This window comes from Ammospiza nelsoni, chromosome 10 (assembly GCF_027579445.1).
Source record: "Ammospiza nelsoni isolate bAmmNel1 chromosome 10, bAmmNel1.pri, whole genome shotgun sequence".
NCBI classification, from domain to species: domain Eukaryota; kingdom Metazoa; phylum Chordata; class Aves; order Passeriformes; family Passerellidae; genus Ammospiza; species Ammospiza nelsoni.
In genome coordinates, this window is record NC_080642.1 from 18,522,769 (window position 1) to 18,548,200 (window position 25,432).

The 25,432-nt window shown below is 41.2% G+C and overlaps 1 protein-coding gene across 1 annotated transcript in view; it reads left to right on the forward strand.

Annotated features, from left to right (window-relative positions):
• Positions 1-8,729: 8,729 nt before the first annotated feature.
• The window catches only part of SLC25A36 (solute carrier family 25 member 36), a 29,720-nt gene continuing 13,017 nt past the window's right edge, over positions 8,730-25,432 (forward strand). The window contains exons 1-4 of the mRNA XM_059479116.1: positions 8,730-8,834; positions 18,022-18,192; positions 21,930-22,007; positions 24,598-24,698. Coding sequence (XP_059335099.1) covers positions 8,794-8,834; positions 18,022-18,192; positions 21,930-22,007; positions 24,598-24,698 — 391 coding nt within the window. The 5' untranslated portion in view covers positions 8,730-8,793. The remainder of the gene's footprint in view (positions 8,835-18,021; positions 18,193-21,929; positions 22,008-24,597; positions 24,699-25,432) is intronic.

The window sequence follows — 25,432 nt, forward strand, 5'->3', positions numbered from 1 at the left end:
GCTACTTGTCAAACCCTGAGAATAATACATTCTTAATTGAAGTTTATGTTTGCCAGAAGGAAGCAGCAGACATAATAACCTTAGATCCAACTCACCATTAGCTCACTTTTCTGGAATTAATTGTTGCAGACCAGCAAGTAACTTCTCCTCCAAATGCTACAAATTCAGATTTTTAAGAAGAGAGCCAACTACCCAAGTAGTGTCATTCAGTGCTTGTTCCTTAAAAAAAAAAAAAATAAAAAACACCAGAGGTTAAAGCCATTCAGAGAGATCTTTACATTTTTGTTAGAATAAAAATCTGTCATTTTGCTACCAACATTTATCTCAGAAGCCCTCTATCAGTATCTCTACCACCATCCCAGAGATGCAGGTTCTACATATAAAACAATTGCTTGAACGTTGTAATGCTTCCGTCTTCCATCCTCCCTTAGATATGAGAATTGTCCATATCCATTTCTGAGAATTATTTCAACATCCAGAATGATGACTTTCATTATTTGAATATTCTTATTCTTGACACCAACAAATCAATAAAAGACTGTGAAGGGCAGTGGGAATGAGCAGTAGGAGCTGAGCTCCTGCTTCACACCTTGATTCCAGTGGGGATGTCCCTTCCTTCCTTTGCAGTGACAGAGGGTGGTTAGGAAGGAGAGCTTGGTTTAGAGTAACTGGTAGAATCTTTTCAAAAAATATTTCCAAACACCTGCTCTAACAGAAGACAGACATAAGCCTCAAGTTACACAGCAAAACGCCCCTCAGACTCCACTTCATGGAAAGTTATGGTCAAATATCTCAGAATTTCAACAGTGTGCTCCATTCTGGATAAAACACAGTGGCAGGCAAGGAGTCAAACTTTCACTAATCTGAACTCAGGTCTTGTAGAAGACAGAAAACAAAGTCAGTACTGTATTACACAGCTGGATTCAGGAACATTGAATTCTGTTTGGAGGTACTTGAAGCACATGTGTATTTCATAATCTCACACAGACTTGGCTTTGTGAACACATAGATTTCTGCTTGGCACCCATGGCAAACTAAAACCAAGATAAGATTCATATATAACTGGAAGAAAGAATAAAGAGTGTATTCTTAACCAGAAATTCTTGTTTTTTGAGAGATAAAAATTGAAAAGATCCTTTTTAAAAAGAGAGACAGAAAAATTCATAGTATGATTACAAATAGGGGGCTTGAAATCTAGGTCACCATTGACACTGGGTTATGCAGAACTTCTATTTCATTTATGGGGATAAATAAATCATGTTTTATCATGAAAATATAATAAATTCAATTTTCTCATCACTTCATGTCATAGGAAAAAATTAAATATAGTTCTTCCCACCACAGTGGCTAACAACCCAACTCCAAATCCAGCCAAAATTTGAAAGATTAGTTTGTCAAAGCCACCACCATCAAATCTCACTCATTTCACATCACAAAAAACACTGCTTTTTCCAAAAGGCTGATAAGATCAAAGTCATCCAAGCTGCAATTTCTTCAAGGCTAAGACACATGCAGCATGTTATGAATGAAACTACTTGAGGTTCATTGTGTTTAAACTTCCCAAAAATGCACAAAAGGTTTTGTAGAGTATTTTCAAAGAACTAGGGAAAGATAGTTCACTGTAATTTATTACAGAACACTTTTAAAAATAAGTGAACTTGTGTTCACAGCAGAGGAAATAACAGCACTGAGAAATGAAGAGTTACCAGGGCTTTATATCTGAGACTATGGTGCATCCCCAGAACTTACATGAGCCCACTTGTGCTAAAGAAATTCCAGAACAAATGGGGAGTTCACTTGTTTGACCTGATGCCCTGTCCCAGAACCATTACTTGCTCATCACAATCATGTTAAGTTGTTTTAAAGGTCAAGTAAATGCTTGTAAGGATCCTTGAAAGTAAAGTGTTCCACGAAGTCTTGAATAAAATAGAGCAAATTCTAAGTGTTCCTTTTGGTTTTGTTAAACATCTTTTAAACTGGCATTGCTTACACTGCAAGTAGATTCTTTCCACTTCTTCAAGTGCCTTTTCTAGGCAAAGGAATCACTTCCACAGGCTGTTCAGGGGCAGAAAATCAATTACAATCTGACCCCCTTTTAAAAAAACAAACCCAAATAAACTTTGTTCCCCTACCATTTCTGGAAGTAAATGAGACTGTCAGAAGAATTTGGAACATGATAAGACATTTTCCATAGCCTACAGAAAACACTGAAACTTCATACAATGAAAATAAAATTTGAAATAATACTTGCTCCATTAGGATAAACAACCTGTTAATTATAGTCAACATTCTCCCTTTGTGGTAGTAGCTGATGTAACAGTTTTCCTTCTAGTTATGGTTTCTACACTTCAAAATTGAGGCTCCAGTTGAGCTTTGTGCTGTGTGCTCAACATCCAGGAAACAAACTACACTGTGCAGCTACACACCAACACTTCCAATTAATCATCTCTTGCAAAAAACAGAGACTCCTGGCAATACTTCTCTAACTGGTTCATTAGCAATAATGAAGCTTATGTCTCTAATGTACACCTGGGTCAGCAAATTCCTTGTCCAGGCTTAGACAAGCTAGAGAAGTAACATCTTCTCCAGATGGACATTAATTATTAAACCACATTTATCAAGGGAGAGCAGCAACTGCCAGTGGCCTGAAAACCCTTGCACAGCCTCCATGCACATCCAGGGGAGCTGGGTTTGCTCAGTTGTCCAAAGCAGGCTGCTCACATGAAACACCAAAGCCAGCACAGCCCAGGGAGCAAAGGGTGTGTTATGAATAAGAAGCTTGACTAGGCCAATATTCAAGCAGCAATCAATTTATTATTTAAATATGGTACAGTATGAGCAATACAGCGCTGGGTACAGTGGGGGAAGTTTTCCCTCCAACTGCACGCCCATAATTGATGGTTACAGATATTTATAGGGGTACTCATCAGGTTTTTTTTCAGCAGTTTCTATTTCCAATCTTTTGCTCATCAGCAATTTTTATTCCAAATTATTACATCACAATTCTATACATTATTGTGATTTTAATTTCTCAGGATGTATCTCAAAGGAGTATCCTCACATGGTGACGGTCCAGTTTCCGAAAGAAGAAAGACGACTCCCATCTGGTGGGGTCCAGCTCCCCAGATGTGTGTCCATCTTTTAATTGCAGAGACTATAAATCTCATAACAGTGATGTCCAGCTTCCCTTTGGTTGAAACCATAAACCCTTGAGGTGATGTTCATCTTCCTTTCTCAAGCTGTTTTTCTCTGCTTCAATAAGGCGTGAGATAAGCATATTTCCTTTATATATATTCCAAAGCTATAGTTTCAAGGATACAAGTAATATTCTAAAATTATACTTCAAAAGGTTATTATTGCAGAACTCTTTATGGATTAAATGCAAGCAAAAAGCAACACCCTTAACACCTTAATTCCAATGCTTCTAAATCAACCAGGGTTAATTTGCAAACAACAGATAGGTTCAAAGGCCTTTTTCCATGCTTTATTTTCCTCAGTTATTATTAGAATTCGCAACTATCCCATTGTCGGTGTCCACACATATCGCAATCACGAGTACACACGTCGCCTGTTTGTACCTGACAAGAAACACAGCTTTGCATCTCACAGGTGCTGCTGTGATCCCTGTGCACTGAGACCCAGCCTCTCTAAGAAACACAACAGCCAGCTCTAATCCACTGCTAAACTCCCTGCATTTGCCCACTCCAGATCTGCAAAACCTATGCAGTCACACATTCACCTTTTCTAAATGAGTCACACTTCCTTCTGCCTTTTGATTAAAAATAAAAGGAAGAAGTTCTGTTTCATCTAGAAGCGAGTAAATTTCTCAAATATTTGAAGTTTTTCTCATCAGGAAATTTCTCTCAGAGCCATGGGACATTGTTTACACAGCTCTCTCAAAATCATCAAAGGACAGAAGCCCTTGCTGTGGTGATGGGCTAAAACAGAACTGCATCTTGGATTCACACCTTTCAAAAGAGGGATGCCTGACAAGGTAACCCACCCATCCTGCCACAGTTTGAGACTCAGGTGGGCACAGGGCGCATACAACACTAGAAATCTTTCATTCTACCCTCCAGATGCTGTAGAAAATCACATCACAGACTCTCACTTTTTCTTCTCTACCTGAATTTATTCATGACTCCTGGTGACTCTGCTAATATTGACCTTTAGCTTATGTAGTATTTTTCTGCTCTGGTCTCCATAGTTTATTGCTCTGACAGATTTTTTCAGCAGAAATAATTTCTTTTCTTAGCCTTTATTTACCCAGTCTAAACAAAACAAATCTTTTGAGTGTTCCTTGATATGATAAGGCATCCATTTGGCAGATAATCTCAATCCCTTTTCTGTACACTTGATTCTCTGAATAAATCAGCTGTAAAACCCGACAGCCTGTCATGCAAAGTGCTGAGCATGGCTGTCATGAGGGCCAACCATGAGGAATTATTTCCTTCACTCTGTAGTAAGTACCTGCATGTTCCTGACTGTGCAACCCATATACCACTCTCCCAGTCCTCATTTACATGGTACTGATATCCCCAAACCTTTTTTAAAGATCAGCTGCTCCTCCTTTCTTCTTTCTCAACTTATTATCCTTTTTTTTCCTGTCCTCTTCTCATTTATTTTCTGAATATTATGTAAGTTTCAGATTTTAGATAAACAAGCAACTGAGCAATAGACTTACAAATATCTGCTTACAAATGTGTATTTCTTGGTCAAAAGGATATTTCTAAATCTGTCACTGATCTGTACAATGGTTTTGATTAAACATCTGTCTTGTCTCATTCTGCTTCCTTATTTGTGAAATTGAATTAAAATATATTAATAAACAGAATGGTAGAAATGTATTTATAAAATCAAGGCACTTTTAAAATCTCTCAGAGTGGTCAGATTTTGCTAGGATAGAGTAGATATCTTGTACTTCACACCATTGCACAAATTCACTTCTACCATTTCAAAGGAGCAGTACAAACACACTCACTTGTTCACTTTCAGAATCAGCACATTTATGAACTAAAATATTCCTTGCAATATCTTGCTGTGATTCCAGATTTGCAACTTAAAATATGTTCAACTCCTGACAACAAAAATCCCAAATTCACCATTCATGCTGGTGGTATTTATCACAGGAGTCTGAGTCACACAAGTCAGAAGGCAAGTTATTTATAGGACAATCTTAAGATTTTGGGATTTACATGTCTAAAATTATTTTCCCTTCATTGAAAAGCTCTGTGAACATACTAGCAGAGAGAAAAAGAACACTATGTGAGAACAGAACCACCATCTCCCCTGTTTCAAACAGTTTATGGAAACAAACTAGATAAAATTTCACGAAAATTGTATTTAAAAGGGAGTAAAAGCCCCAAAATCCACTCCCCCTTGCAAAAAAAACCACAACCAACCTTGTATAGATCTCATGGAATATGTGCTAAATAAACCCACCCAGTTTCTTCCCAGAGGCTTACTCTAGATCTAAATTTAACCTTTCCACCTTCATTAGCAATAATGAAGCAGTTTGATTTCTCAGCGTCATCAATAAGCATGAGCTCAAGGCTCATTTCTAAGCCAGACATATCAGGAGATTACTGCTGGCTGTTTAACAAGCTGTACTACATCCACTTACAAATGTTGAATCAAATTGCTTTTAAAAATGCCTTCCATGGAACAGAACATGGAAGCACAAAAGTTCTAATTTAAATTCTAATATTAGCCTGAGTTCCTTGTGAGAGCAGCTCACTGTTTCCCCTCTTGGAGTAAAACCCCTCTCACATTTTGTTGCTGCCAAGTCCTCGGGCTTTACCTTGCTTTGTGCACTTGTAAGGAGGTCTCATCTCAGCCCTACCTTTAGCCATTCCAGTTTGGGATGTATTCCCAACACTCCATCCCCTGGAATTTACAACCCATGATAGTTCTTAAGGCACAGACAATTTGTGTTGGTACCAATTCTGGCCCTGAGACAGAATAGATGTTAAGCCCTGGAAAACTGTGCCTTGCAGGGGGAATATTCTTTCTCCACTCCCACCCCACTCCCTGGGCAGTGCAGGATTCCTCAATCTTATTCCATCAGAAAGAAACACAGGAGAATGTCACAAATCCTCAGGAAAACCTTGTGAAATTTAATGAAAATATGGCATAGTCTCTGACAATTGCTCAGATTATAAATGTTGAATTCCTAGAAATAAAAAACAGGTAAAGAGGAGAACATGAAGTTAGTGGTCACACTTTTGTGAATAGTCTACATTCACTCACTCTTCTAGAAGCTCTTGAAGTAGTAGAAAGACTAAAGAAAATGAACATGAAGATCTTATTCATACATGTCTTTGTAAAATTATATTTTTATATAAAGTACCATTCACAGGCTATTTTCTCCTCTGTCCAATTGATAAAGGGGTTACTATTGGTCACAATATTTTAATAAATCACTTTTCTTAGGTTACTTCCCGAAATGGCTCCAAGCTCCCTCCAATGGGCCAAAACACTCTAAAGGGCTCTTTCTGACTATTTCCTTACTGCTGGAATTACTAATTTCAATCTAACCTCAATTGTACATGATTGCACTTTATAGCAAGAACAGAAATCTTACTTTCATCAGCTCTCAGCCCCCCATGCACAACACAGTGGATACCAGAGGTGTGACAGACTTCCATATTTTCTTTTACAATTAAAAACACTCAATATGCACCCAAGGGTCCCACAACCACAGGACACTGAACCAACACAGTATTCCACACATGAAACCAGGAATTGGGGTCTTATAAATGGGTGGGATGAAATAGGGTGTTGGAGTGGGGTGGGACATGGATTAAAACTTTTAGCAAAACAAACTGTTAAAATTTCTGGCAAACACTCAAACAGTAACATCTGAAAAGGCACCAACACAAACAGAGAAAACTTTTGGTAGACACATAGCAGGCAGTAACAGTTGTTAGCACACACACAGAAAAGAAACACCAATTTTATAGAAAATACACCAAACAACACATACAACAATCAAACTCAAAATTCCAAGATCAAAACCAATAGGAAAAGTCATCAGACTTCTTTTGGGGCCTCTAACCCCTTTTTTGGGGGACTTTAACCCCTCTGTATCTCTTTAGGGGAGTCCTATGCCACTACACATCATCATCACACACACACCAGAACCAATTTATGTGGTATGATCTGATGGTTATTAGACAGTTCTTTTGCACTGAGCTTGTGTCTCCCCAGTTCGAGGGTTGTTGGGGGTCTTTGATGAAGGCATCTAGGGTCTTCTTCATATCTGAAATTTTCAACTTTGTCTTTGGACCATGCGCAGTTACAGTGTTCTTTGGTCTGTCTGGTCTTAACCAGCCTAAATTCTTTATTTTGTGGCTAACTGGCTTTCCACTTGTCAATTTTTCATTAGTACTACACTTCTCTAAAGCTATCCACCTGGCAAGTTTTATCTTCTTTTTTTGTCTATTTAGCATTAAGCAACTAGTTAACCATATATGAACCATTACATTGTATAAAGAACTATGATTCAGGTTTTATAGGTATAAAGAGGTATGATTCAGGAGCTATGATTCTGGTTATACAGGCATGGAGAGCTATGATTCTGGTTATATAGATATATAAAAAGTAATGATTTAGGTTATATAGATATATCAGGTTATATTGATATATAAAAAGTCATGATTTAGGTTATATTGATACCTTATAACTCAAGCTATATAAGCACCTCGTAACTTTGATCTAAGTTATACAGGCATAATTTATCCCTACGATTTTTAGGAAAACCAAGATGAAAGCCACCCAGTGAGCCAGGACAGTCCCTTCAGAAACACCCAAGGAGCAGTGTTTGTGTGCCTCTTTGGGAAGATGGGATTGCTTCAGTAGCTGAGGCGATGATCCAGAATGCAAGAGTAAAAGGAAACAAAACCTAAGGCCACCACACACCTTCCTAGCGCTGCTGTGTTTTGGGAGGCTGAGGGCACTGGGGCTGTTTTTCACATCCTTTTCCCCACATTTTCTGCACTTGCTGGTTGTCACCTTCCCAACCCCAGCGACTGTAACAGAAAGAGTCAGGTTGGAAGGGACCACGGTGGGCATTTATCGCACGTCCCTGCTGAGGCAGGGTCATGGCACAGCACAGGGAACAGCCATGGAACACCAGGGACAGCGGCCGCCACGTCCCTGCTCAGGCAGGGTCATAGCATAGCACAGGGAGCAGCACCGTGCCCAGACAGCTCGGGAACACCGGGGACAGTGGCCGCCACGTCCCTGCTCAGGCAGGGTCATAGCATAGCACAGGGAGCAGCACCGTGCCCAGACAGCTCGGGAACACCGGGGACAGCGGCCACCACCAGCTCCCCCCCTGCGCGGCGCCGCCGCCTCACGGAGATCGCGCCCCGCCCACTCCCACCCTTATAAGGCACCGCGCGCGTGACGTCAGGCGCCGCAGCCAACGGCGGCCTCTGTTTAATCGGGGGCGAGCACGGTCGTTGCATATTCACGCGGCGGGCCCGGTGCCTGCGCTGATGTCGCGCTGTCGCAGCCACTAGCAGCCTCTGTTTGGGGGGTTCATGCATATTCACGTATGCATATTCATAGCCACGCACTCTCGGTGCTGCAGCGACCGCGGCGAGGGGCGGGACCGGCCCGGCCCCGCTTCCCTGACGGCCCGTGAGCCTGCGGAGCCGCGCCGGCAGCGGGAGGCGGAGCCGGCCCGCCCGCCCGTATTTATGCTGAGCCCCGCCAGCAGCGGCGCCGTAAGTGTGGGGCGGAAGCGCCCGGCGCCGCGTTCCTCCCGCCCGGGCGCAGGCGACGAGGATGAGCCAAAGAGACACCCTGGTGCATCTCTTTGCCGGCGGGTAGGTGAAGCCCCGGGAGCCGCTCCTGCGCTTTCCCGTTCTCCTCCCTGCGCTTCGGGTCTGGCCCCGCTCCCGTGCCCGCCGCTGGCTGGCCTGGCCTGGGGGCGGCGGCGGCGGCCTGGAACGGCTGCCTGGGGACATCTGGGTAGGGCTGCGGGGCTGCCCCGCTCCTCCGTGCCCGAGGGGCCGCGGGGAGGAGGGAGCGGGCCGCGCTCGTCTTCCCGTCCCGTGCTCTGAGGCCTTTCCGGGCCCGCTGCGCGCGGCCGGGCCCGGCCCCGGGTGTTGCGTTGTGCCACGGGTGGAACGCGGGCCCTTGGGGAGGCGGGGTGGAGGCTTCCCGTAAAACCAGCCCCTCTCTCTGATCGCATTCCCGGGTTTGGCCCTCATCTGGCGTTTTGGTGGAGCAGCACGCAGGGCCCGCCGTGCGGGGGCTCCCCGCTGTAGGGAGCAGCCCCGGGACCGGCGTGGCGGCCTCGCGGGCTGGCACTGCCCGCTGGGCACGCTCTGCATGGAGCCGCTGTGTCCGTGCCGCGCGTTCTAACGCTCCCGTGTCCGCTGCCCTTCCCTGTGGGGCTGTGGCACCTCCAGCCCTCCGGCCACAAAGGCAGAGGAAATGGGAGGGGGAAATGTACTCAGAAATAAGGATGTAGCCTTGGTTAGGTTTGAGGTAACTTTTGTATCTTCACAGCTATTAAAGAGGTTTCAAAATTTATGTTTTTAGGTTTTGAAATGCGTTTGTTGTATTTGTGAAGCCTGTGGTCCTTCCAGGGGCAGGGTGGGAAGGGCACCCAGCCTAAAAGGGAAAGTAGGGGGTCCTTGGTTGTAGTACTGTATTTAAGTAGTGAGCATGACTGTACAGAAGTGATAGAGGACACACCTTGCATCCCATGAGAGAGCTTGAAGCTGGGATTTCCCTTTGTGCTCCTCACAGACAAAAATGAGCTTGCTGCTTCTGGACTGAGGTGGAGGAACAGTGGTTCTGGGCAAGTCCGAGTGACTTGGACACATGTCAGTACTTTCTCTGCTTCTGGCACACTTTGAAGTATTGTACACCTGATCCAGGGCCTGTGTGGGGGCTTTTTCATCCTGTTGATTTCTTGCACCCTGTTTAAGAGGAGAGTGGTTATGCAGCGGGAGGCCCAGGATGTATTAGTGTGTACTGTTTTCTGCAGACTTTGCAGAAGCAATCCTTGTAAGCATTCAGAAAAGCAATAGCAGGAGCTGCTGCAGAGAATCCAGTAGAGGGCTACAAATATGATGAGGTGTCTGGAGCATCTGCTTTGTGAGAGCAGACTGGGGGAGCTGGGCCTGTATTCTGGTCCAGTCTGAGAGGGGATCTCATTAATGCATATGAATATCTCAAAGGGGTGCCACGAGAATGGTTCCAGACTTTTTTCAGTGGTGCCAGCAACAAGGCAATGAGCAGAGGCCATAAACTAAAACACAGGAAGTTTCACCTCAACATGAAGAAGAACTTCTTTATATTGAGGGTGGCAGGGCAGTGGAACAGGCTACCGAGGGAAGTTGTGGGGTTTCCCTCTCTGGAGACATTGCAAACCCACCTGGACACGATCCTGTGTTACCTGCTCCAGGTGACCCTGCCTTGGCAGGGACATCAGACAATATGATCTGCAGAGGTCCCTGCCAGCCATAAGGATTCTGTGAGTGGTGCCTGATTGTGGCCCTTCAGTTTGACAGCTCTGCACAGGGGAGATTACTGAGCAGAATTGTGCATTATGTCAGAAACAGGTTTGTAAACCTGAAACTTGAGAGCGGATGAGGATTGCTCAGCTCAGCTTGCTCATTCCTATTTATTGCAGAGCAGTCTGGTCGATGGCTAGGTGCTGGCCAGCTGGGTCAGGGGTTAAATGCTGAGTGTGAGCCACATGTGCCCTGTAACCTTAGTTCAGCCAAGCTAACACTGTGTATTTGGTCACATTTGGCAGTGGAAGAGTTTTTTGGGGTCATCTCATGACTTTGCAAGCTTGGTGCCCTGCAGATCACCTGAGTGATCTTTAATCTTCAGTGAGACTTAGAGGAAGGAAGCTTTGTAGCTTTGTTTGCCTTCAAGTTGCACCAGAGCCTCTATGGAAGCAACATGATTATCTCTATCTGCTGGTGCCTTTTTTTCTTCCATCCCCAGATGTTCAAGTTCATTTTTCAGTTCCTGCTTTCTGTAATGAAACTTTGACAGATGACACTGCTGGTTTAGTAGCATAAGTGGGGCTATGCTGGGATTTCTCTGTAGCTGCCTGGGCTGTATGGAGTTTTTTGTGTGTGGGGTTTTTTTGTGTATCTTCTCTTTTTCTCCCACTTAGTCAAGCAGCAGCTGTTATCACTGTAGGCATTATGTTGGTAGTATAAACTCAGGTACTATTTATTCAACATTCTTCATTCTTAAATCAAAAAGTCATGTGATTGAAATGTGGGATGTAGATGAACATTTTTAGTTCAACTAGTAAGTATAGCTGCTTTTTTTACTTGTTAGACTCATTTTAAAAAGTAGTAGAAGACCTTCATGTTTTGCTATATAGAAAAGATTAATATGTTTTGGATGTACTGCCTTGCAAGCATACAGTGAAAATTCAGGTGCTGGCTACAAGAATAGTGTTCAAGTTTTCATGATTTATTCTTCATTTCCAGAAGGTTATGACAGTGATGGTGTATCATACAAACTTCCATCAGAGCAGTGAACTTGTGTGAGTGTTGTTTCCTCAGCAAAAGGAGGTGTTTGGGTTAGGAGGTGGACAGCTGCTTTTCTGATTTCACACTTGGATAGTCTCAGCTTTGCTTCCGTTCTTCACTCTTGGTGTTCCTTGCAGAAATTTGGCTGTTTTCTAATTTAGTGTGTGAGGAAATATAGGGAGGAGCTTCTTTATTTATCTTGATTATAGAACAGTCTCAAATTGGTCTGTAGCTGTAATCATACTCTGTCTGACAGAGGTTCTTAGCAAATCCCTACAGAGGCTAAAATGGTTAAGTTACAGAAAATGTATTTAACACAAGTGTCTGAGTTCTCAGCAAGATCAGACACTGCTGAAATGTGTGTAGGAAAGGTAAGAGACCCTTGGGGTTTCCTCATTTCAGAAGCTTGTTAATAATGTGTAGCAGGTATTGTGATGATGGGGGCTCTTTTACAGCATTTCAGGAAACAGCCCCTCGAGCCATAACTGAGTTGCCAAGCGCTCAGCTCCTCTCTGCCCTAAAACACATTTGTGGCATAACTCTGGATGTATTTCAGAGCAAGTGAGAAGGAGGTTAGTGCTTTTCTGTCCAAACTTGAGGTTATATTTATATTCAGATACACTTTTGTGTGAAATAAGACAGTGTTTGTTTAAAGCTTGGGGTTTGCTCCATGGGGTTACTAAATTGCCTGAAAATTGCTGTCAGTACTTGAGAAACTGTGCCACTGGTATTTTTCTCACATTTCTTTTTAGATGCTTTGAGCTGTTTTTACTTAATACAAATGTTACTGTAAATATTGATTTACCCAGTCTCTTAATAAAGGCTACAATGTTCATGTTGATGTTTGTTCTGGATAATGGAACCCAGTGATGCTTGATCCCCTGGTGGTGTTTTTCCTGTTTTCACTTGTAAGTTTCTATGTGGCAGCACATCAGGGGATTTTATTTTTATGCCGTTCATTACACACCACAAGTTTGATTAGTATTTGTGGTTTATGGCTGTGAGCTTAACTTACACTTTCTAAGTTTCAGCAAAGAAACAAAATCAGTGAGTAGAGTGATTAAGGGTTTGTGGCTGCTAGTAACTCCAGTTGAACAGTGTTACACCAGGAAAACCCTGGAAATTCAGGATTAATGAATGCTGTTTCTGAAAGCTGTACTTGCTGAAGTCCTTCTATACTCTCTGAAGGCTGATAATATAAATGTAATATCCAAAGCTGCAGCTTTGTTGATGTGCAAGTTACTCAGGTTGTAAGACGTGCATGAAACTGCTGATAGACTTGGAACCTGAATTTGCAGTAACTGATGAAGAGAGAAAAGTTCTGTTCTGCTTCTAAGTGGCTTGGATACTTTTTTTTTGACAGAATTTTGAGCTCAGTTTACATGCTGTTTCATTTGACAGCCAGTGTTTGCATGGAACTTTCATTTAGTACAGAAAAGATAAGTAGCTGGTAAAATACATGATTTAATGTAGACCCACGATAACAGGGTCAAGGTTTATCTTTAAGTCTTTGAGGCTGTGGTTACAAACCTGCTGTGAAAGGTGAATCTGAAACTAGCACTAGACAGCCATGGCTTTGGTTTTCATAAAATGCATCATTATCTCAAGGATTTTAAAAAATGTGCACTGACAGTGTTAGTTGGAAGTTGGGCTACACTGGCATTGGGGATATCAATCTGCTTTATGGCACTTTTAGTCAGTCCATGGCTGAATTTGAGACCCTCATCCATGCTGGAGCTGTCTCTGTTGGTACTTGCAGGGCTGACAGGTACCAGTAGAAGACACTGAGCTGCTCTGGACAAGGGCAGGGACTGCTCAGCTGATACCTTAACCTTGCAATAATAAGAGAAAACTTTCTTGTGTAGCCTTGTCTGGAAGGAGAAGCTGGGATCTGAGTGCCAAACAGGTTTAGGTTTGTGAAGCATGTGTGTATTTTTTCCTTGGATTGTCACACAAATAATGCAGAGGTGTCTGAGGAAAATGGTTGTCAGAGCTGTACCTGTTGAACAGTTAGGAGAATTTAAAGCCCAATAGTTCCAGTTTTGTTTCTGTTAAACCAGTGAGATGATGGTCTTCTAACTCACCAGTTGGGATCAAATTAAATGTGTTGTGGGTGGTTGGGGTTTCTTTTGTTGGGCTTTTTTTTTCTTTTCAGTATGTGCTTTCTGGAGGAGAAATGTTCTCCATAGTTTAGGACATGACCATCTTCCTAGATTCTTCTGTTCAAGAGATGTCAAGTAGACAATGCTTCTTGGTTTTATTGTTTTCTTTTAGGTTTGTTGTGATCCTGCAGATGATAAATTTATCTTGTGATGTCCATGTAGCTTGTTCCACTGAATGTGACATCTCTTAGCTTGTACAAGAAGGCTCAAGTTGAAATTTTAATTCTCTAGATTGACTATATTAATAGTGGGATTTTAGTCTCCCTTTTTTAACCAATGTATTTATTTTTGTGGAGTTACCTAGTGATCTCTACTTTTCTGCTCTTCAGTTTACTTGGGGCCTGCAGGTGGATTCTCATACCCTTTTATGATCAAGGTATTTTTGCTGAAAGTCAGCTTTGCAAGATTTTTTTATACTCAAGTGGTAAAGCTGAAGAAGGCTTGTAGTAAACATTGATTAGAGGCAAATATCACATTTAGGATAGGTAAAATGAGCAAGTGGTTTTCTGAATAGCATTCCCTGGAAACTGCAGTAAGCATTCAGACATAGGAGTGTCTCAGTCTTGCCATTCTTCCCTTCCCATTTATACTGTGTCAGCAGGAGTGTGTTTGTTCACCTACTTACTCCAGCAGGTGAAATTCATTTAATCCTGGAGAAAAAGTTACACATTAGTAAATGTTCCTACAAGTCACATTTGTTGGGGCCTGGTGCATGCATGACTGGAGAAACTCAAGCCCAGAGTGGTTTTAGGTAATAGAAATTTCTGAAGTGTTTTTTACAAAATCCCACCTGCATTCTTCAGAAGAAATCTCATATTTTTCAAACTGCTAAAAAATTTTTTTTCTGAACTGTTCCTGTTTCTAATTTGTTTTAAACAACAAACTAAAAGTATTCCCCTTAATTTGAGCCAGGGAGGAGGGGCGCAGGAAAGGTGGCAGCAATCTGCTTGCCATTTATAGAGCACTTGTTGTAGGCTGGAGCTGGTGGCTGGCTGTCAGTGACCTGCCAGGACTGAGCACAGAAATGCAGCTGTCTCTGGGGGTATTCCCAGGAGTGTGTTAAATAAGCAGGGCTGGAAATACATTTCTAAGTAAAATCCACTGTCCTTGATGCTGTAACAGAACAGCTGCTAGGCTTCTTAAAAGTTGCTTATTTGTACAGAGCGCATATTTTTAATTGTTTCTCTTCTTTGTTTACCCACAAGCTCTGTTTATTGACAGTTTTGCATAAACAGATTTTTGTCGAGCCTTGAGGTGTTTATCTTAAAGGTCAAGTGGAATAGACAAGTCAGGGTAGTTACTGGATTGTGCCTTTGTAATTCAGACTTAGTGGATCTTGTGACCATTGAGCAAGTTCTGGTTCCTCAACATATCAAAACATTTCTTTCACTCCTTCCCTTTCAGATGTTGTCTCTGTTATATGGGGCTTTTTGAGGGCTGGGAAAGTGATGTGGTACTTTGACAGAAGTAGAATTTGGGGATTTTGCCAAGACTCACATTACAGAACCACACAGCACTGTAAAACTTCTTAGCTTTCTTCAGCTGTAAGAAGAAATTTGAGATCTTGAAGATCAGGGACAGAGAAGAATTTTAATTCAAACTATCAATAGTTAGTGGAAAACGCTGAAAATATTCTTGTGTTCAGTGAAGACATCTTAAATTGTTGAAGAAAAGCATAACCAAAGAAACACAACAGCAAGAAACTGCCAGGGGTGCTGATTAATTGAAATTACTTGAATGGCAGAATGTGGTGCAGGAAAAGGCTCTTCAAGGCAGGCAGGTGAATCTGCTGCTTCTGTAGGATGCCTGTGAGCATGGTGCTGCCTGCTGCTGTATGTGCTGGCTCTCAGTGCCCAGTGCCTGCTGCAGCCAGAGCAGCAAGCACAGAGCAGCTGTGGATCAGCCCCTGCCCAGGAATCCCCTGCTGAGGGAAGGTGTCTGACCATCCCCTGGGTGTCTGGTGGCAGTGCTGCGCTCAGACATCCCTTGTGATGGGGGTGTGCTGCAGGGGAGCACGCAGGGCATGAGCTCCAGCTCAGTGTTAAACTTCAACTTCAGAAAATGTTTCTGCTCTGAGGGAGGGGAGTGAGAGGGGTAAGGGCTCCAGACTCAGCCCTGTTCAAGAAAGCAGCTCAAGTTTTTTTGTCCTCATTTCTTCCCTACTTCCATAGCATTTATCTCATTAATAGAAATCATACCTTGTGCTTTCTCTTGTGATTACTGTCGCTTGAAAACACGTTCTTGTGTAACCTGTCCAAAATAAATGCAGAAAAGTTTTCAAGAGAGTAAGCTCGAGGAGAACAGAAATGGGGGGTTGCAGGAAAGGAAGTAAACTCTGAAGCCAACTTCCCTCATTGCCTGCAGAGGCATGTTACCATGGAGTGGGGTCTGGCTTGAACTGCAGGAAACACAGACAACCTTGTCTGTCTCAGAGCTTTAGAGCTTCAGTAGCTTCAGGTCGAATTGTTTTGGGAGCTGACCTACGTGTGCTTCTCATTTGCTGTTCTTGTTTTGAACCTTCACATTACCAGCTCTTACTATTTCCATCCCTATATTAATAAAATAAATATTAGCATATTAATTAAATAAATATTAGCATATCTACTCTCTTTCTGCAACTCTTAATTTTAAAATAAGTCTATTTGTAGGTTACTGCTAGAAGCAAGTGAATTGCTCATTCAGAGCAGGCTGCTCTAGTGTCTGTGTCAGGCTGGAACTGCATGTGTGCAGCACCCACTGAAAGACTCTTTCATCTTCCTGTGATAACACTTCTTTCCAGACTGGCAAAGAATATCTTACCTCAGTTAAACCTTGAAAGAGAAAAGACTTCAGTCTAATGTTGGAGCTAGGAACAGGCAGGATGCCTTTAGGCTTAGTAATAGGATACCTCTAGGTCACTGGGTTTAAATGCAGTGTTAAGTGACCATCCAACTTCTACTTGGCAGCTCTACTCTCAGTTCACTTCATGCAGACAGATTAGGTTTGTAGGATGCAGTGCTGTATTTTTTGTATTCTCTGTGGTAGAGGAGTCATCAGACTACCCTCCTATGAAAATTTATAGGATCTTGAGTCTTAGCTGTTACTCCTAATTTGGACTGATCTCTCCTTTTCATTTTGGAAAAAAAGCTAAAAGTACTTGAACAGGCTTTCAGCTTATTAAAGGGTTTGGAGGTGTTTGAGCTTCTTGCCTTAGAAAAAAAATAGCTGATAACTGTCTTGTCAGAATCAACCACTTCCTGTTATGTATATATTATTATATATATTTATTAGGGGAAGCAAATATGGGCCCTTTGACTTTAGTACAAATTGTATTTATGTGTTACTGGATTTCAGACTGAGCTGTAGTTAGCATTAATACTTGAACTGAAATCTAGGTTTGCTTCTTTGGCTTGGATTGTTTATTTGTTTTTTAAAGAAGATAGGTAGTGTCTTGGCCATAGTTTTAAAAAGGATGTTTAGCAATGTTTAGAATACTGATCTCTGAAAGGGTTCAAGAGACTGTCTTGGAACTCAGAATTTGTGGATTTGCTGTTTTCCCTCTGTAGTTGCAGAGCTAGGACTGCAGACATTAGTAACTGAGTTCTGAAGGCCAGGAAGGCTGTGAGCAGAGCTGGGCAGGGCAGAGTGCTCTGGCTGCACTGTGGTTGAGCACAAGGGCAGGAACTGCTGTCAGCACGAGTTGTGCATGGCTTGCTTTGGTTTGCTCTCAGGAATGAGAGACAGACTGAAGCAAACTCAGCAAGTCTTCACCTGCTCAGCCACCTGAGCGCTTCTGGCTTTGCAGTTTCTACTCTGCAGTACCTGGTCAGCCTTGCTGAAGTGGGCAGAGCTTGGGAAGCACGTGGACAATCGCTGCTTTTGTGATGCAATGACCGAAATACAGTCAGGCTTTTGAAGATGTTACTAAATTGCAACACCAATTTAGTTTTTTTACGCATAGTCCTATGTGCATATTGCATAAATCTTTTCTGCCCTTAAGGATTTTTGGCACCTTTTTTGTGGTCAGGTGCACATTAAACATTAAAGAAAAAGGTAAAATTTATCATAAGAAGTTAAACATTGAAGCTACTGAGCTTCTTTCCAGAACTGATTTGAACAGTGTGTACTATGCACCTTCGCTACATTTTGTCTGTTTAAATTTTCACTTCAAGTTGTGGGGTTTGCAGACTGACTTAGCAGTTTGCTTGCCTTCAAGGGCACATAACTGGCATTGTCACACATGTTCCCATTGGTTCTTCAGTTTTTGCAGTGGGACTGTGTTGACTGTAATGTCAATTCTATGTGAATGTATCCTTCAGTTTCTTTTTCTCTTGAAAACATGATCCTGTTTCTCTTTGCAGATGTGGAGGTACTGTTGGTGCAATTCTGACATGTCCACTGGAAGTTGTAAAAACACGCCTGCAGTCCTCCTCTGTGACTCTGTACATCTCTGAAGTTCATCTCAACACTCTGAATGGTGCTACTGTCAACCGAGTAGCCAGAGTTTCTCCTGGACCTCTCCACTGTCTGAAGTGAGTGTACCTGGCACAAGGGTTTGGCTTCATTTTGGGGAGGGAGGAGATCAAAATCTGTGTAAAAGATTCAGACTTTTATATCTGTCATTATGCTACCAGGAGATGATTTTCCATTTTTTTGCCTTTTAACTGTGTTTCCAATTTTTTTTAATGAGTTTGGATGTTGAAGTAGCCACAGCACGTGTACCCTGTACAACTCACAGCTCCAAACTGCATCCCCAAAATTCACTAATTTTGTGGGTGCCAGATTTCTATTTTCATCCTGAAAAAGCATTAGTATAAGATTTTTTTTAAACTGTTTTGTGTCCTAATCATAGAAGTTACTGAATATGGAAGCAATTAAAATTAACTCAGTTTCTTAGTCTCTTTCAGCTTTCACCACCCCCACACTGTTTTTGCCTTTGAATATCTTCTGTTGGATGTGTGACTTGTAGCATTCTTTTAGAGCTAGTAAGAAATAGCTGAGGCTGGCTCTTGCAGTGATCTGTGGTTTTTGTGTAGTGCCTGACTGAATGGGGGCTGCCTTTCCTTGTTTGTTGTGCTTGTGTGTAGTTCAGGAGCCAGCAGGGAAGTTGTAATCCTGCAGTTAAACTGCTTGTATGGCCCACAGGGAGGCTTCACTTTTCCCTGGGGGACTCTGACTGGTCAGTTCAGGGTGGGGGTACCCTCAGCATGTGGGGATGAGAGGACATTTCCTACAGGAGGGACCTGCTGCTGCTTCTTGCGTTAGAAAGTTGGTTGAGTCTTGACAACTTCTATTCTTAATTAATTAGTAAGAAGTAGTTTGTGGGGAGCTCCTTCTGGCAGTTGAAGTGTAGGGTTTAAACTTAATCTGGTTAGAGCATAGGATTTGCTTAAATGGGGGTTGTACCCATATAGCTCCTTGAATGGAAGACCATTCTTATCATGAAAGCTTGGGTTCAGAGCCTTTTCATGGCTCTTTTTTCAGGCTCTGATGGGTGAGCATGTTGGGAACAGGTATGTGGGAAGGAAAGGCTTGGATTGTGACCAGCAAGGAGATCTGCTTGACTGAGTGGCTTCTCTTGGTGGAAGTAGAGTGCTTCAGCTTCTTTCTGAATGCTTGGTTATGAATTTATTTTCCATTTAGAAATGCATATCAATGAATAGCAGGCTGAATAGGTGTATTTTTGTAATGCTTCTCTGCTAGAAGCCTGCTATGCCTTAAATGAAACTGAAAATAACTTGGTATTCCCAGGAAGCAAATTCAGACTGAGGTAGAGGTAGCCCATGATGAAATTTATTGACTTGTTTGTTTTGTTAGTTTGTCTTTGAAGATTGCCCTCTCACATGTGCTGTTCATCTGTAATACAAGAATATATCTCTTCTGCTGCTTTTCTTCTTTGCTTAGCTGTGTTTTCTTTCAGGCCATTTTCAAAGGGCTGAGATGCAAAGCCTGGGTTTCAAGTTCTTTAAATATAGTAAACATGAAAAAATCCCAAATGACATGGCAATGGACTATGATAATAAAAACACATACATGCAGGACATAATTACTCTTGGTTAATGTTAGGGCTGTTTAGTGGGGAAATAAAACTGGATTCCTTTGTCCCTGTCAGGCCCTTACTGTCATTGGATATTTTTTGACTCATAGCTGTCAGACTTTGATTGTGTCATAGCAAATTTGGTGCAGTGCTCAAGGCTCACATTACTCAGTCTAAAAGCAGAGTGATTCAGGCAAATTATGTCAGAATTTCAGTGAACTGACTGCTGTAGGATCACTTCTGCATCTTAAGCATCAGTGGAGGTGACTTGAAAGGCATCTCTGTCAGGAAACAAACTCAGAAAAACAGGTGACTCTACTCTCTGGCAACAAAAGCAAATTCTTTTGTTCTCTTATGTCTGTATTGCATGTCATATTACATTTTCTCATAATTCATGTTGCACAATTTAAACGTGAGGTCTTGCTAATGGAAATCTCATGAGCCTCCCAGTGCAGGCTCTCCATGTGACATAAGACAGTCAGCTGAGGCTGTATGGAGCACTTACCTGCTCTTCCAACCATGGATTTGCCCTTAACTGCTCTCAATAAACAAGTGCAGGCCCTGGGATCTGCTCTTTAATGCAAGAAGTTTGTGTCTTATTTTCAGTGCAGCCTCTGGCACTCCTCCAGCTGGTGTCTGAATGCAAAACAACATCAGTAACTACCTCCATTATCATCCTGTCTGTTGCAACCTCTCTCTAGCTCTTTGCTGCCCTGTCAAATTGTGGGACTGTAGATCTAAAAGAAGCAAACAGACCTGGTACACTTCATTCCTAAGTTTCAAAGACACTGAGATTCCTGTTGCATTGAATACATGTCTAGCTATATGTGCATATATACCTGTGTAACACATGATGTGGTAGTAGTGGTTTAAGTGGATACAGGTCCTGTTAATTGGGTTCAGCATTTCAAGGCATTAAAATGCTTTCATCATGACAGACAGGTCCAAATCATTTGTATTTCCGAGGTGTCTTTGAATGTGTTCAGTATTCCAATTACTGCTGTGGAGTGATGCTGCCCACATAGTGAACTCACAGCTGATTGTTATGGACCAAAAGCTGGGATGTTGCTGGACACATGAAATGTCAGTATTCCTGAAAAGCAGTGGTAACTGCAGGGCCACTGGTTTATTTTTGCTTAGTGGAAGCAAAGGTAAACTTTTAATTTGACTTAGCAGCAGAGCAATGGTGAATCAGCACCATTGAAATCAGGAAGTCAGAATAGGCTTGGAATCTCTTTTAGTGCTATAGATTGCTTTCACTTGTTTGTTCTGATAGTAAATTCCAAACAAAATGGCCATTTACACAAGGCTTTATTGAGTAATTGACTTGTCATTTACCTGCATGGCTCTTTGAAGAAGAAATATACAAAACTATTTGTGTACCTTTACCATTGTTTCTAAATCAGTAAGCACAGGATTCTGTTTTGTAGCATCTGGGGATGTAGTTAATTCTTAACTTCAAATTTGGTTCTAACGTAATTGCTAGAGCAATTCCCAGTAATGGGATGCAGGTAGTCCTTGTTTCTCCTCCCATGTCCTACTATACTTTTTAAAATGCCAATGTAATGAGCATCTAGATTGTGGGGCAGACTGATTTCACTAGAACTGAATATTCATGCATAGTCTCTTGCTGTGCCAGGGTACCTTGCTGCATAGGTCTTCAGCTCTTCCTAAAATCCCCAACCATGTGGGATCCATATCGCAAAACTAAAGGACTGATAATGCCTTATTTGCAGTCCCAACTTGCTTTTACCATGCTTTCCTGTAAATTCCACAAATGTGCAAGGTTGTCTTCCCACTCCAAGTTCATAAACCTTGGGAGCTGAAGGGTGGTGAAAGCAATGTAGTGCAGAATTAAGTGGTTTTGCTCCTGAACAATCTAAAACTTGCATGAATGGCAATGTTTCCATGCTTAGTGTTTTCTCCCTGATTCAAGGACACTTTCTTTAACTTCCTAACAGACAACTCTGTGCGTGTATGTGTTCCTATATATAAGTTAAATCTGTATCGAGATCTCAAGTCTTATTTCTGCATTTGGTTTATGGTTTTCATGGTATTTTGAGCAATAATGGAATTTTTGATGCTGATTCTAGGAAATGACTAATTTTCTTTGTGGTCTTCTCTGTATTATTGCCAGTAATTATGAAAGTTTTTCACATGATGTAGTTCTGGTGGTTAGTGCATTCCTTAATTTTGCTCTGAGTGTTACAGTATTGTCTTCTTGTTTTCTAGGATGATCTTGCAAAATGAAGGTCCTCGTTCTCTGTTCAGAGGGCTGGGTCCTAATTTAGTTGGCGTTGCTCCTTCCAGGTAAATACAAACATGCACAATAAATGAAATACATTAAAGGCTTTAATGTGTATTTGAAGTAAGTCTTGCATCTGCAGTTGTAAATACTTAATTAGCAGCAAGTAACCTTTGGTTTCTGGGGTAACTTTTTGCCTGAGGAATTGAGCCATTTAAGTACTCCAGAGCTCCAGCTGTCTCAGCATTTCCTATCCTATGTGCTATTGAATAGTATTTAATGTTGTGTGCTATCCCTTATGCAGAGTTTTGTCCAGTTAAAAAGAAAAAAATCTAAGGAATTTCACATGTAAGCTACAAGTTTGGATCTTGGAAAATACAAAGGTAGACTTGACTTTCAGTTAATCCATCATCTTCAGAAAGCAATTATGTGATTGAAGCCTCAAAACACAAAACAGGGTCTTCTTCCTGAGTTCTGGTGAAGCACAGCCTGGTGCTCCCTTGCAGGAGCAAGCCTGTTCTGATATAAAAAGGGTGAGGTAGGAGGAGAGACTTTGCAGCTGTCCCAGGGAAAGCAGATCCAGCAGTGTCTGGGCCCCAAAGGGTACTGGGGCAGTGCAGGATGTAAATCTGATCTAGTTGGCACCGGTGGTGGTGTTGTCTGTTGCTCTGCATCAGCACAAATACTCCAGTTCCTCAGCTGCTGCTGGCAGGCAGAGAGAGAACATTTTGCCAGAGTTTGAATTTATCCTTACATAGAGCTGTCAGCTGAAGTTCAGTCCAAAAATGGGAGGATACATGGAAAGAGTATAAAACAAAGCTGTGTAGAATTAATATATTCTTTAGGCCTGGATGAGGATACTGGAAGTTGTTTCCTGGCTCTTTTTTTTTCTTCTCTGTTTAAGAGAAGAGGGATTATATTCCACAGAGGTTCTATTCTTTCCTTGACTTAGTGCCCTGCTTTTATTTATTTGTTTTGTTTGAAGAGTAAACATTCCTATATTCTGCACACTCAGTTGGAGATTATCTTAACTTTACTGGTTTGAAGTATTTGGATATTTCTGAAAAATACTACTAAGCTGAACTTTAGTTCTGATGAGGTCATGTTCATTAGATCATTTGCATAAATAAGAAAAAAATTTAATGAAATAATTAGGTTATCTTTATTTTAGCAGGTTTTTTTAGGATTTAGGAATATCAGAGGTGCTTTCTGATCACGAACTTAGCACTGCCTTTTGGAAAAGCTGAAGTAAACCCATTAGCATTTTTGTTCTTGACACCTATGGGATATCAGCACTTGGTAGTCTGGAGAGCCTGTGCTTTTGTACAATAGATCAGTCTGTTCTACCAAATATTCAATATTGATATCTTTATTGATACTTTAATAGCAATTTTTATCCAGGAATTGGATCCATTGCATAAGTGACTATCCTCCATGAAGAACATCCTCAGTTGGAAAAAAAAATATATATTTCTTTTCAATTAACTATATGTTAAATCTTCTGTTTCCCTTTGTTTCTTTCCCTAGGTGAAATACTTAGCTTGCTAAAATGTCTGCTTGATGTAGTGTGTAAACCTTATTTATAAGCACATCTTCATTTCCCTCTGGCTGATTCTGTCTGCAACCAGTACTTCATTTCAATTAAGCATTAGCTAAGTGGATTTAACATCAGCTCTTTGTTTAAATAAGCTGTAGAGAAGCATATTTCATAACACATCCAGTGTACTTAACTGAGTTCAGGTTCCATTTTAGAAATTACACCCATAGAGCAAGCATTTTATCTTCTTTGTAATAAAGAAAAACATGTTCACACAGCTAATGAGGTTAATGTTCTGCTTGGGAAAATGGCACATTGGTTTTTTTTCTCTTGCAGAGAGGTGACTGTAGATTTAAAACAACTGAATTACAACCCGAAGTGTGAGGTTTATATGTGCTTAAAATAAGTTTTTTAGATCTAATGAGTGAAAGCAACCATTTTTTGTAATATATTGAATTGGGTTGCTGACTTTGCCTAGCTTTGTTTGGATACCAGCTCACAGACTTGTGTAGCACAAGTTTATAACATTTTTCATGGTGTGTTGAGAGACAAAAATCAGTGTCTATTATAAATACAGAAGTCTGGAAACAAAATGTGAATCACAGCTTCAGAGCTGTTCTAGCATTTAAAGTATAAATATTTATAACATCAAGTTATCAGCATTTAAATGTTAAATGCTATAGTAATAGGAATGTTGTTTGTTTCTTTTAAGAAGCTGCATACTTGATAGTTCTCTTCAAATTGTCCTGCTACTGAAATGACTTCAGGTCCATTAGAGAAAGCTTGTTCTATTATTTATGTTGAAGAATACTAAATCTATTTCTGTGTTTTTCTTCTCTGGCTGAATTTCCTAGTGTCACAAAAATCATTGTCATATTTCAGACTATCTGTCCTGCCCTCAGTAATTGGTAATTGGAGCTGTTGTGTGGAAAAAAGTCAAGTGTCATGTTTAGTCTTTATTTCCATTCCTATAATAGTCCCACTACTTTGCAAGAATTAATCCTTGAGTAGTTCTTTACTGGGGAAGGGAGTTTTAGCCCAGTGAAGTCAATGATGCTGCTTGTTGAGAATTTTGAAATGTAAAACATAATCTAACTTGGATTTTGTTCTAATTTTAGAGCAATATATTTTGCTGCTTACTCAAATTGCAAGGAAAAGTTGAACAATATTTTCAATCCAGATTCTACCCAGGTACACATGATGTCAGCTGGTGTGGCAGGTAAGGATCTATAACTTTGTAGCTTCATCCTACACTCATATCTGCAAATGAGAGGTGACAATAAATATGGAAAAAAAACCCCAACAAAACAGAACGTGCTCAGTAATTGAATGATGCCTTTTTAGTGGTTATCTGCCTTGGCCTGGCATTAAACAGTCTCTCTGGAAAATGTATGCATGAAACTGCACTAAGTGATAAATAGCAGTGTGTGTGAGCAGTCTTCTCTAGAAAACATCCATGCCTGCTTTTTCAGATGTAAATTTGTGAAATGAAAAATGTAACCTTTCAAAACAGTAACTTGTTGCTCTGTAAGCTATAAACAGTGTTTTTGCACTGACTCCTGGTTTAATTCTTCCTAATCAGTTTTTTTTTACCCACTCTGCTACAGCTTTGTATATTTTAATTATTTTTGTCTTTCAGAAATGTGCCTGCAGTTATTTGTGTAAATTATATGTAACAATCCCTCCTCCTTTGCTCATTTACCAGTCTATGGGAAGTTTGCTCTGCCACTAAAAAGTCAGAGAAGAGCAGATTTTTCATAGTTCTTATGTATTTTCATCTCTATAGAAATAATTTCTATTTTATATCTGCAGTGTGACTTTGGTGTATTTTAGCAGCTACAAATATTTGTTGCTTGATTTGAATATTCTGTGCTTTGTGGTCATTAACAAGGGGGAGTTAAAGGCAACTGAGCTGAGTTATGGTCATGGACTAGTGCTGATAAAATCAAAACA